The following is a 13,502-nucleotide window of genomic DNA, read 5'->3' on the forward strand; positions in this document are numbered from 1 at the left end:
TCTCTCTCTTTTTTTTTTTTTTAAGACTGGCACCTAAGCTAACAACTGTTACCAATCTTTTTTTTTTTTCTGCTTTATCTCCCCAAATCCCCCTGGTACACAGTTGTATATCTTAGCTGCAGGTCCTACTAGTTGTGGCATATGGGTCGCCACCTCAACGTGGCTTGATGAGTGGTGCCACGTCTGCACCCAGGATCCGAACCGGTGAAACCCTGGGCCACCACAGCGGAGCACGCAAAGGTAACCACTTGGCCACAGGGCCGGCGCCCTTCCTCTCCTCTTCAGCCTTGCCCAGAATAACCAAGTCCAGGTCAAGGTGGTACAGAAAGCAGCAGGGGTTCTGCCATCTTCAACCCTTCCTCACATCACTGGAGGTAGTTTGACCTTGTGAACCCTGGAGCTGACTTGCTTGTGTTTCAGTTAGACTATTACTATGTGACCTTGGCCAAGTTGTTCTGTGGACTTCAGTTTCCTGTTCTGTAGAATGGGATTAATGATAGTAACTGCATGATAAATATACCGTGAAGATCATATACGGGAATTCATTTAAAGCATTCAGAAGAGTGCATGGTACGTATTAATGCCAAATGCAGTCAGTAGGATTAAACCCATCATTACTTAGCTCCACCTTTCCAAAGAAAAATCAGAAAGCAATAAGGCTGCAAGGCCTGACTACTGTGTACAGTTTCCGTTCTCTCTTCCCAAAGCTGATCTACACAGCTCTTCCTCTTGTGCCCACTTTACCATCCCTCATTCTTGAATGTCAATTTCTTTAAGACATAAAAGGCTATCATCGGGAACAATATTTTAATTTTGTGAAATTTAGCATATCTGTATTTCATTTGATGTATTGATTTAACTAAAGTGAAATGGATTAATCTATATTTGCATCTTTATGTCACTACTATAAGGAGGAAAGTGCTACTAATGATACAATCTGTGATGTTTTATCAGGCTCCCATGGTTGAGGCCACACTGTCACAGTATTTTTCCAGCATAGGTAACTAAACACCCTTGGACAGAGTTTCAGACAAATCCACTTTACACTAAACCCCACTCTGATGTTAAAGAAATGTTCCAGTACAATAAATCAGGGGGCTTTTCTTTTTTTAAATAGAAATTTATGCACTGGTGGATATAACATATAACACAAATTTCTCCTCATATCAATTTGTGTTATGAATCTGTGCAACAGTGATGGAGTGAGTTAGTAGTGGATACGAGGTCACTTCTTAAGAGTAAAAAACCCCAAAATACAATTAAAACTCAACTTTCTGAAATTTTTAAATGTTATACGGCTTCTCTACCTTCTAAGTAAGAAGTGATCTTAATTTCACTTATTTTGGGCATCAAGGTTCCTTTTAGAATAAGTCAGATGCAGAAAGCCAAATACCGTATGATTTCACTCATATGTGGAAGATTAAAAACAAAACAACAAGAACAACAAACACACACATAGATATAGAGAACAGATCGGCAGTTACCAAAGAAGGGGGCTTGGGGGAGGGTGAAAGGGGTAAAAGGGCACGTGTAAAAGAAAACAAAGGTTCCTTTTATAATTTCACAATATAAAATACAATTACTACATAATATACTTCTATTACGGCTTACCATACTAAACTTCTATAGTCTGTTAAACTATTATTATTTGAAAGATTGTTATGAATCAAAATGAAACGTAAGCATTGCATTTAAACCATAACTCAAAACTTCTGAACTGACACTAAAATAATAGGTCAATTTGTTAAACTTGGGTCGCTTTAGAAAAGTTACTTATAGTTAAAAATAGCATACTGAAGAGAAGATCTAAACGTGTTTCCATGGTCTCACCATTGCAGTACTTTGTGACACAATTTTGAGTTTGTTAAAATTACATGGCATTTACTAAAGCTTAAACAAATCAATAGCAAGACTCAAGAACTGTAACTGTAAGCCCTTCATGCGTGTGCTACAGGAAGAAACACAGTAAACAAGCAGTCACATCACTTCCTGTGTCAGAGACACTGAGAAAGGCGTGCCTTCAGAGTCAGATCTGCTTGTGCGGTTACTTATATGAGCTATTCAACCCATAAGAGTTAAGCACTGCCAATCAGAGAGGATGCAGCGATGTTCATTTGAATTGATTAGCATTCTTCTATAATTGAAATGTAGAAGAAAAAAACACCGGTATTTCATAAAGTCCATTTGAGTCTGCGTTAATACAGCGAGACTTTTAAAAACAGCAGCAGCATTTGTGAGAGAACAGAATTTTCTTGACTTGTGTGAATAAATCTTCTCAATACTATCCAAATACTATTGTCATAAAGGTCCTAGTCAAAACAAACATGGTTCAGGAAAAAACACCGTAGAGTAGAAAAATGAAATTCAAAATCATTAAAAAAAACTTTAGTTTAAAACTCCCTAAGCAATAAAAATAGATATCTACTTACCTTCCCAGTATCTTTTCACTGACATGTAAAATAAAAGGAAATTACAAAATTAACCCAAACTACCAGAGCTATCACTATGCTAGTTATAGAATCAAACCAAACCAAAACACATTCATTCACACTCTCTCTTTCTCCTCTCCCTTTTAGGTCCTCTTAGGTTAGGCCATTCTGTGAAGTTACAGATATCAGGCAGTTAAACACCCCCACACACAAACCCATCTTAAATTCTTTAGAATAGAATGGTATATTGCAAATATTTTGTTCTAACTTTTAAGCAAATTGGTAGGGGGTATCAGTAGAAAGTACTCAGTGTGCACTAATGATTAGAAAAGTCAAGCAAATTTGTAGGGGCTGACTTCCTATTTTAGCAGGACCCCTTGGTAACTGCTCCATAATAACCTAGATGTCATTCAAGAAGCTACGTTCCCAGCCATCCCAGTGGACCACATTGGCATGCTTCCAGAGAATGTAACAAGAAAACAATTTTTAGTGATCACATGGAAGGGTCCCTTACCTTACAGTCCAATCAGAGAAGGCAGTGTGGTTTACACAGAAGAACGTAATTCCTAACGTTTATTTTAGGGCTAGTTTTTCAAACTGATTCCTAAAAAATTCTCCAAAACTCAGGAGAATCTAACACTGGAAAATTTTGCAGCATCGTCATCCAGAAAGTTAGTGACCTGTTCACTGAAACTTTAGTATTACATGAATACATCCTAACTCTGACCATCAGTGTTAGAAAGCTTAAGACAGGCTACAGATTACATCTTGATTTTTTGCTCTGCAAAATAAAAGAAGTGACAAGCCACCAAACTTCAGAGAAAATTAGAAATGTGAATGAAGCTTTAAATGAACCGACGCATTAACAATATATTAACGGTAACATATACAGAAACAGCAAAAGATACATTTACAGAAATACATGAAGATTCTCAGTTTTATATATCACAGAGTCAAAGATGGCAAAACCGAGAAGTCAGGAGTTTAATTCCGTGTTGGCCCCCCAGCGCTCATCGCTCTGGATCTAATGTTCCAGGCAACAATAAAGCCATCTCGAAAGCAGCTCTACGACAAAGACAGGGCAGGTCGGTGCACTTGACATGCGGCTAAAGTTACCCACGCTAAACAAGCACGGCTCGGGACCAGAAGAACGGCATTACCTGAACACCTGGGTCCTCGTCTTCTTCAGGAAGAGGAGATGGTGGCGGCGTTTTGTCCAGGTCTGAATTTTCAGAACCTTCTGTTTTTCCCTTGTTGACCTTTTTCTTCAAAGCACTTGCTTCTGAATCAGGTTTCTTATTACTAGAATTCAAAGTGGATCCACTTAGTGATCACTTTTTAATGAGGTTTTCCACATGCCCCATGCCTTATATTTCCCACATTAATATCCCTAAAATACAATGACAATTGATAAATCAATGCACGTTGGCCATTTATAGTTAAACGGCACTCTCAATTAAGTTTTTATGGCAAAACCCCATATTGATGACCTTTAGCAAATATCTGACCTAATTAAAAAGAAATTGCATGCAAAAACTCCTAATACCACAGAGAGTACATTAGTTCATCTAAGCAACGCAAAATCCCTGCCAAAACACCAAATAAAAATGAAAAATCAGACTCAGCAGTACTTTTGCCATCAAGTTTTTAAGGTGCAGAGTATGTTTTTAAAAAACTGTCAGGGAAAAGTAGAATATAACGATCATTTCTTCATGTCTCTCGAAGATAGTTTTAAATGCTCCTATGGAAGTCCTTTTTTTGACCAGTACTACCAGGTGTCCTCTTTTCTATCATCCAGCTACATTTTTATCCAATTTGTAATCTTTTAAAATATAACAAAATATATAGCAATTTCCTGTTCTACATAATTCTACTTAATGCTGTGTTCTTAACTAAAAATAAGCTTTATTTTAGTGTTAGGCATTTGCTGAGGTAATCATGTCAAGCTCTTTTTTAAAAGCTAGGTCTCTGAAATACAAAAAGATAGCAAAGCAACCCCAACAGTTAAAGTACATGTTCCATAGTATAGTTCTGTCAAATGTTAATAGGATTTGAATGTTACATACGTCACAAGACATGAATAAACTCTGACGAAAAAATGTTTTAAATTTAAGTTTAGCATCACCTTTCGAACCTCCACTCGACGTTCTTTGAGAATGTACACTTGGTGCTACTTTCCATTCCAATTTCCAAACCGGCCCCAAGGTTTTCTACTATCAATTATCATTTCTTATCCAACATTTATTATACTCCAACCTCAGTAATGACTATATTTACTATTTCTAGAGAGCCTAAAATTCTAATAAATTCTGAAAACAAAAGATACATTTCAAAAACCTTTAAAAATTTATTTATTGAAGTTTTTAAATTGCCAGAAAACTATGCTGAAAGAATGCATTAAAACAGCATTCTTTTCAGCCTCAGTTACTACAAAAGGAAAAGAGGCCAAGATATCTATATGTTTTTAAGTAAAGCATGTGTCATGTAAAATATTTCAGAAGTATTTTTTTAAGATAATATAGTATCCATCACACACCTAAAATATATTTTTGGAGTGAATAAATAAAATATTTGATCATCTTAAACCAGTTAAATACTCACAGCTTGTTTTTGCTTTGTTTTGTTAACATTTTAGCACAGTAAATAGCCACATAAGGAAACAACTTAAAACAATTCAAGTTTATAGCCAATGTCAGTTAGGGTTAAAGAGTTCTTTTTATTTTTTTAAAAAAAGTAGTGTCCTAAAAACTTTAAGTCCTCAAAAGATCCATGGAAAGAATAATATTTTTTAAATTAAAAAAAAAATCCATACAACAGTTCCTCATCCAACTGTCCCAGTGTTTACGCTACACATGGACAGAAGTCTCCCCTACTATGAGGCTCCATTTCCAGCATTTATTTCCGCTCTAACTGCCACAAATTATACAATACTACAGCTGAACGCTGGGCCCCTTTCCTTTCATCTGCACGCCAAGAGCAATCAGATTACCCTGGTAACCAGCGGTCACATGACCAGCACCTGCTCTTTTGGCTGGATGCCACTGACTAAAGCCATCTGCTTCCCTCAATCAGCTTTCAAACATTCTCAACACCTGCGCTGCAGTGTTTTGTGGTTTCTTTTATCAAATCAGTGCAAAACTGCTTCCAAAACTTTACATATTTCTCAAATTTGTTTAAATCAGAGGTAGGCCTGTCACAGAGTTGAACCACTGCCAGGTAAAGTAAGTTGGCAGCTAGTGCTTTTCACAGTGACCTCTCTGCACCAGAGCAGCGTACACAATTTAATCTAGTGGGGTTACTGCACCCTGTGTGAACTATCCTATACGAGGAAAAGGCTGACTGTCTTGAAGCCCACCAGAGGCCAAGTTTGATGAAATACCAATTTGCCGAAGGAGAGAAGTGCTAATGATTTTCCATCTGCCCTTCCCAAGAATGAACTGTGTGGAACATCCAAGACAGCTAAAACTCAGACAGGACCTCTCCAAATGCTTAGACACAAAGCCTGTAGCCAAGGGAAGCACTCATCCCAGATCTGATTACTGAAAGACTTCTAAACTTATTAGACCTTGCACTATTAATGTTGCTCAGAGACAGCTGAGCACTTCCATGCTAACATCTTCTCATGACATCAATATACAAACCAAAAACATACTAAGTCAGAAAAGCTACAAAATCTTCAAGGTCAACCCAAAGACATTATGATATAGTTATTTAAATTAAATTGCCTTTGCTACTATTTTGCAATAAGCTAATCTGGATTTTCAACTGTTACATTAAAACTCCTTTGCCCAAAAAAAGCCAACGTCAGAATGTTTCTTTCAACAAATGAGAGTAATGCAGAAGTGTGGTTAAGAGCATTGATTTAAGTCAGACAGACCTTGTCCAAGCTCCAACTCTGCCATTTATAACCTGTCCATGACCTTGGATAAGCCAATCTCCCTGAGCCTCAGTTTGCTCAGCTATAAAATGAGTTTAGTAATTATATCTTCCTCCAAGATGCATTACAAGGTTTAAATGAGATAATCGATGAAAACCTTGGCGTATCCAGGACAAATGGCCAGTATTCACACACATCTGGAAGGCAAGCAGCTGGGAACATATTCTGGGAAGTCTGAAAACATATCCTCTGGCTGTGGCTCAGACTCACTTGGGCTGAATCAACCGCAGAGACTTATGGACAGGACCCCTCTTCATCATGACCACTTCATCTAAGCAACATGAACATAACTCCTTTATCGACAGTTCTCAACACAAGCTGTAAAAACAACCAACCAATCCCAAAGGCCTCTCCTCCCCATGGCCACAACCACTGCTTTAGTTGGGACAAGTATCGTTTCCCACTTTGACTATTACAACTGCCTCCCCACTGCCTCATCATCCTCACAATCCATGGGCAGGGTTACCTACTATTAAATGGCTGGAGAAAGGACACATATTGTAAATCCATAGTCATTATTTAAATCTTTAAGATTCAAAGCTAGTCTTTTATAATGTCAAAGCCAAAACATAGCCACCATACAGACAGTCCTCTTTCACACTATAATTTGGAAAGCTGGAATGCACAAAGAGGGCAGCTCTTCAGTTGGGAATGAGAGAATGTTATTAATAAGGAATATCGCTTAAACCAACACCACAACATTGAGGATGAGGCTGTTGAGCTACTCGGTGCAGAGTGAATCTCAACACACCTCCAAGAGCTGCTGCAATGGCTACTCACAGGCTTAGCCAACGCTGGCCCTGCAAAGCGACCTCCGAGTGAGCATCGTGAGAGAGAGCAGGCGTGCGTGGGCAACACTTTCTAATTCTAGCTCTGAACCGCCTCGGCCCTGGAGAAAGCATGTCTGCCCTTCTCCTCTCCTGGACCTGCTTTGCCTCACACATGCCCTAGCTCAGCAACACGATCCTGCCACCGAAACATCACCCGACAAACCCTGCCTCCACGTGTCACGAGAGTAACCAGCTAAAATGCAAATGTGACTGGATCATTCTGCTTAAAGTCTAATTCCATGTATATTAGCATCTGAGATTTTCTGTATTGGCATACAGGGCCCTCTGCAACTTTTGCCACAGGCAACATTAACTTTATTTTTCTACTTTTCTCACATCCCAAACCCTTCACCCCTTACACTGCAGACATACAGAACTACCTCCACTTCCCCCTAGTCTACTCATCTGCAAGACTCAACTTGGACATCATTCATTCACAGAAGCATTTTCTGGCCACCACAGTCTGGATTAGTAAGATCTCCCTCCACCTCCATGCCACAGGATGCACCCCACACAAGGGATATTTAAAATACACAGAATTCATTGGTAACATTACCGCAATGTAATGTAACCAACGTTGTGTGTAAATGTGTATCTTTCTCCAACTATCCTGTTAACAGTGACAACAACAAATGCACAGACAGCACATATACAGTGCTAGGCACTACTCAAAGTGCTTTTTTCATTAACTCGTTTAAGAAAACCCCACACAGATACTATCTTTATGATGAAACACCATGAAACTCAGTAAAATGGGGCTCAAGTACTACCAAAATAGAGTGAAACTTAGTAATTTTTCCAAACCTGCACATCTATCTACTTCTCCTCCCTACTCACAAAGCTCTTTCTTTTTCTGATCCTTATCTCCCATCATTGCTGGTGCGACTGACATGCAGAGCCACTCACTCCTGAAGCCACACAAGCCCTTGTAACCCAGGAAGGAGCACATTTTTCTGGGGATGCTGCTGGCTGTTTGAAGGGCCACTGTCCTTCCACCAGCTTTACTTACATTCACATTTTGTCATGAGAGGAGGTCACTACTGGTGGGCAGTCAGATCTGCTTAGCAAAGTGACACTTAGGTCACCTCTGCCAGATCAAGCTCTAAAGTTCTGCGATTGTCCCCAATATGATCAAAGTAAATACCACCTTGATGAGAACTCTGAGAAAGAAGCATCAGGAGAAGACAAACTTTGTATTCAGAGAGGAATATTTGTCATATGGAGGAACATTCTAAGGAATCCACCCTTATGGAAAGATTCATATTCAGCTTCTGGCTGTAAGAGTCCACAATGATGGGCTGAGTGATATTAACTGAAATGGGATTGGATGAATTCATCCCAGCTAAGATCCAGCAGATAGATAACATTCTTTTTGGTGAGAAAGAGTGCAGGATTTTTAAACAAAGCTTTATACAAAGGGCAGAACTTACTAGAAAGCCAGCTAGCTGCCCTGATTTATTACAAAATAGAAAGCAGTTAAATATCTATTAGCATCAGCCTAAGTAACTAATTCCTCAAAAGAAAGAAGTCTGAAAAGGAACCATATTGTGGAACCAAATTTGACGATAAGAATATGGCCACAGTTAATGGATGTCTGGACAATGGGAGGGAGTTCTCAGTCACACACACCGTTCAGATGGGATAGTTATTAACCATTCTCATCACACTAGGGAAAACCAACCTTGAGGCTTGGGTCATGAAGATTAAATAGATTTGTTTTCAGGGACTCAAGCCAAAGTGTCACACTATAATCTTTTAGAAGTAGAGCAAAGGTATTAAAACATACCCTTATATTTCATATGCTCAAAGGCTTTTTAATAAAGTATTAACCTACTGGGTGAGAAGTGAGAGAGATGTGTGTGGCATACTGAAGTTCTAAAAGATCTAGCCAGCCATAATAAACCACAGAATAAGCATTTAGGGTCAAGGGCCCAATGCTGGTAGAGAGAAAAGCATCTAGCCTCTCAACTTAAGAGTACAAGATTTTCCTCTAAGTTTTTAAACAATAAAAAAGAAAATTAAGATAAAGAGGCAAACTAAAATGGGACAAGATAAAGTACTAGAAGTTTAAAAGGATCAGTTAAGGCAACACAAAATGTGATACATCATCAAGTAAAATTAACCCAACAAAATAAAATAAAAATCTTAAATAAAATCCTAAGACTAAATTTATTTAATAGCTAAACTAGAATGTAATAAAAGGCAAGTGACACAATAAACTAATAAGGAAAGAGACAAAACAAACTCTGCATGCCAGATAATAAAACCAAAGGCCAGCACCTTCACACCAAGACAATCAGAGCTCCTTAGGCAACAGCCCCAGGAGTGCTCAGCAGACTGCCCGAACATTTGACATTCTCCACAAGGCCACCTGAGCAGGATGGGGGGGACAGGGGCACAACCCTTGGCCAGATCCCTTCATGCTCTACCTGCTCCAGGCACAGGCAGCCTTTGGGTATTCCGAGTTGCCCAGCCTGGCGCCCACATGCTTCGCTCCAAGCAGGTGTCTTGCCACCCCCAACTCCTAAACTCCACCCACAAATGCTTCACCCTACTCTTCTAGTTGAGAAAGAGAAAGCAGAAGAGTTGAGAAGAGGAAGAGAGAGAGAGAGAGAAGGGGTGGGGATTCTATTTTACATCTGAACAACAAATGTATGATTTCAATGACAAATTGAAAATCTATTCTTAGTAGACCTTTTTTTTAAGTTCTCTGAAAATCACTGGATGGAACACCTCTAAGACAAATAATTTAATCTAAATTGTTACCTTAAGTAGCTGTTATGGCATCAACTATTCCCTACATACATTAACTACGGTAAATCTTTAGGAAAGGAATAGCAAAGAAAGTTAGAAAAGATAGAGAAATTTAATTCGCTTTCATATAAAATGTATATTTTAAAAGAACATGCCTCACCTTTACATTTTGTAATCAAACTTTCTAAGGAAAAGGAAGCTGAGGTCAAAGAGATTACATGCTCAGCCCAAGAAGTGGCAGTCCTCGGACGGGAGCCGGAACCTGCCTGGGTGCAGGGCCCACGTTCGAGTCCTGGGACTAGCCTGTAGGTGTCCACCCTCCTCGTGGAGAGCTCGTGAGGAGTCCAGTGCTAGTTGGCCTTGTGCAGTGTCCTTCAGGCTTCAGAAAGCTTTCCTGATGAATGTCTTCTGTTACTTGGGATCATCCCTGGGTAGCCTTTCAATAAGATTAGATAGCTACAATGTTGACCATTTTCTATAGAATGATGATCAAAAGATGAAAGAAAGAGAAAGTACAGTAGAAAGCGCTCTTGAAAGAGTCAAATATATTCTAGAGGAAAAAAAAGACTGATCACGCAGTCAAGAATTATTACTGAAAATATAAAGGTTATTGAGTTTTATGGATTGAATTAAGATCTGCCAGAAGCAAGATGGAAAAGAAGCCTAGTTAGCGAACGTTATCCAATGTTATCTATCACAGAAGCTCAACACAAACATTAGACCCTTTGACTACATGGCACTGCCTGGCACTGTAATGCAACATAAAGAACTGAATAAAGTAGACCCTACAAAACAGATGCACAACGTATGCCTTTCCATGCCCTTTTACCATCGCACATTCTTCTAAGTGCCAAACAGTAGGGCAAATATTTGGCTGCTTGTGCCAAATTCTACGATGCCACTCTTATTTACGCACTCCCAGGACCCAGAAAGGGGGACAAGCAAGGGTGACTGTGGCAGTCAGAACCCCACTCCCTAGACTCATCATTATCCTCTCCGATCCTCCAGGTAGCTAATACAACAAATGAGGCATGCTGCCCATCCACACACTCATCAGGTGCTATGGGTAGGTGGAGAATTAGGCAGAGCAAATGATAAAAGCAACAAGGAGAACATATCACCATTCACCCTAACAGGTGAAGCCTAACTCCCAGGAAATTATATTGTTCCTACAGGAATCAGGGCTACATACAAAATTAGTACTCTAATGGAAGTTCAAGGGTGTTGTCTTTCTTTTTTTTCTTTTTTCTTTTTTGTTTTTTTGAGGAAGATTAGCCCTAAGCTAAGTGCTGCCAATCCTCCTCTTTGCTGAGGAAGACTGGCCCTGAGCTAACATCCATGCCATCTTCCTCTTTTTTTTATATGTGGGACGCCTACCACAGCATGGCGTGCCAAGTGGTGCCATGTCTGCACCCGGGATCTGAACCGGCAAACCCCGGGCCACCGAAGCAGAATGTGCAAACTTAACCACTGCACCAGTGGGCCGGCCCGGTGCTGTCTTTCTAACACTAAAAAAAAGAACAGTGTATCTTTTCTTAATTCACACTATTTCCTTATTTAACATTTTAAAGCTAAGCCACATAGACTTCTATGTAAAGGTGGCTGAACTGGGGGCCGGCATTCCAGATGACTGATGCTCTTACAGTGGGGCTTTGCACAAGCATCCAATGATACAAAAGGGCCTTTATCTAGGCAGAAGACAACTAGCAAAAAGAGCTTTATATGTCACGTGACAAATTTTGCATTTATACAGAAATTCATACTTTCCCAAAGCATTTTCATATATATAGACGTTTATCATAATAATTTTAAAAATCAGTCTATGATTTCTGGTCTTTATCTTCCAACTCTAACATCACAACCACATCTCCTACGGCACATATGCTCCACCTAAAATTCCTCTTAAGAAAGACTTCAGAGAAACATGTCTCCCCCCGTTAACATCCCACTGCTGCCCATGGCCTCATCACCTCTCAACTCTCATTTGAGGGGGGCAGTGAGAGTTGAAAGTGGGTTCTGCATCACCCTCTCCCACACAAACCGAAGTGGCAGCAGGCCGCTGCTTTGAAATCCACTGCCGCTCACTGGACAGGCAGAAACAAATTCCTAGCAGGACCAGTGTGGTCCACTCCTGTGTCTAGCACAGAGCATGAATTAGCAAAACTTGTTTTTAAGGGCAAATGTTATTAGGCATTCCTTTCCCAATGAGTATAAATTGAACCACATGTTGTCAAAGATACCGGGTTCTGTACTAAAAAGTGACTGATGATGACCCCCCTGCTCATTCAGCTGATTTAAGACAAATCAGACAGAGGAAGGGTCACAATGTGGCCTGTCACTGGCAATGGAAAGGCTCTAAGGTGGTTATCCTGAGGAAAGGATTTGGGATTAAAAAGACCCCATGGCCCCTTCGTCAAAGAGAAGATAACCTTTGAGACCAGCAGGAAAGGTGGCACGTGGTCCCATCCCTGACCTGGAGCTTCCATTTAATGAACAGAGACCGGGCAGGGCAGACCAATGGGAAAGACACACAATGTTCATGGGAGCTTTTTCTTCCCTCTTCCTCTCCAACACTGAAAGGTCTCAAAAGTCCATTTTATGACCACACGTTAAAGAAATCTATACCCTCTTCTGCAGGCACAGTGTCCAAAATACTTAGTTCGGTCCTTCCAATTATCCAGTGTCTTGGGTCAAGACTAAATCATAGCATGTGATAAAAGAAAGAAGAAGAAAATAGAAAGAGGAAAAGCTGTGGGTTTAATTTATTACCTGTGTACCTGATAGGGAGATAGCTGACTATCTGGGTTTTCTGTACTTATTAGCAAAACTAGTTTAATGGTTTGCTTTTGTGTCTAATCTCTACCGACAAGTCTTACATATATAAGAGCACATTATAAAACATGCATTAGTGTACCAACATGCACCACCATTGGGCTTGCCGGCTGAATGAAAGTATTTCTCAGGTAAATGCTGCTACTCACTTATATCATAATTGAGAAAACAATACCTGAAAAGCTAAGTTCCTCAAAAGAAAGTTGCCACATAAATACTAATGATAATAATGTGTGTGCAAAAAGTATACTTTATATGTTTTCAGTACCTTATATGTTTTTTAAAGTAAGAGGAGTGTGCTTATTTTCCAGTTTAAAATAGAATGTCCTCACTCTTAATTGAGAAGCAGCATTTTAGTTTTCTACTAACTTTAATAGTGAGGGTGGAGAACAGAGCGAGGAACAAGATGTGTTCCCAAAAACTACATTGGAAGCAAGTCTCCATGGCTTCATTCAACTGACGCTTCAGTAGTCAAGTCACAATCTTTGGCCAAGTTCCCTTCTTTATGTACATTCAAAGAATCTTTATATAGCTAAATGGACCACTAAATCCTTCAAGAGCCATTCAAAGGAAGCACTTCCTCCGAATTCTCTCTCATTTCACAAGGCCCGTGCATACACAACAGAAAACACATTGAAAAGGAGAATGCAAATCCTCATATTTCAGCTCCACGAATCCTTCCATATGCAAAATGGCATCCTCTCCAGCCCAGAAATGCCT

At 39.6% G+C, this 13,502-nt stretch overlaps 1 protein-coding gene across 10 annotated transcripts in view; it reads right to left on the reverse strand.

The window, feature by feature from the left end:
* The window catches only part of CHD7 (chromodomain helicase DNA binding protein 7), a 182,894-nt gene that overhangs the window by 66,477 nt on the left and 102,915 nt on the right, over nt 1-13,502 (reverse strand). For all 10 annotated transcript variants that reach the window (XM_070221513.1, XM_023648550.2, XM_023648551.2 and 7 more), the window contains one exon: nt 3,590-3,731. In XM_070221513.1, the coding sequence (XP_070077614.1) occupies nt 3,590-3,731 (142 nt within the window). The remainder of the gene's footprint in view (nt 1-3,589; nt 3,732-13,502) is intronic.

This window comes from Equus caballus, chromosome 9 (genome assembly GCF_041296265.1).
Source record: "Equus caballus isolate H_3958 breed thoroughbred chromosome 9, TB-T2T, whole genome shotgun sequence".
NCBI lineage: Eukaryota > Metazoa > Chordata > Mammalia > Perissodactyla > Equidae > Equus > Equus caballus.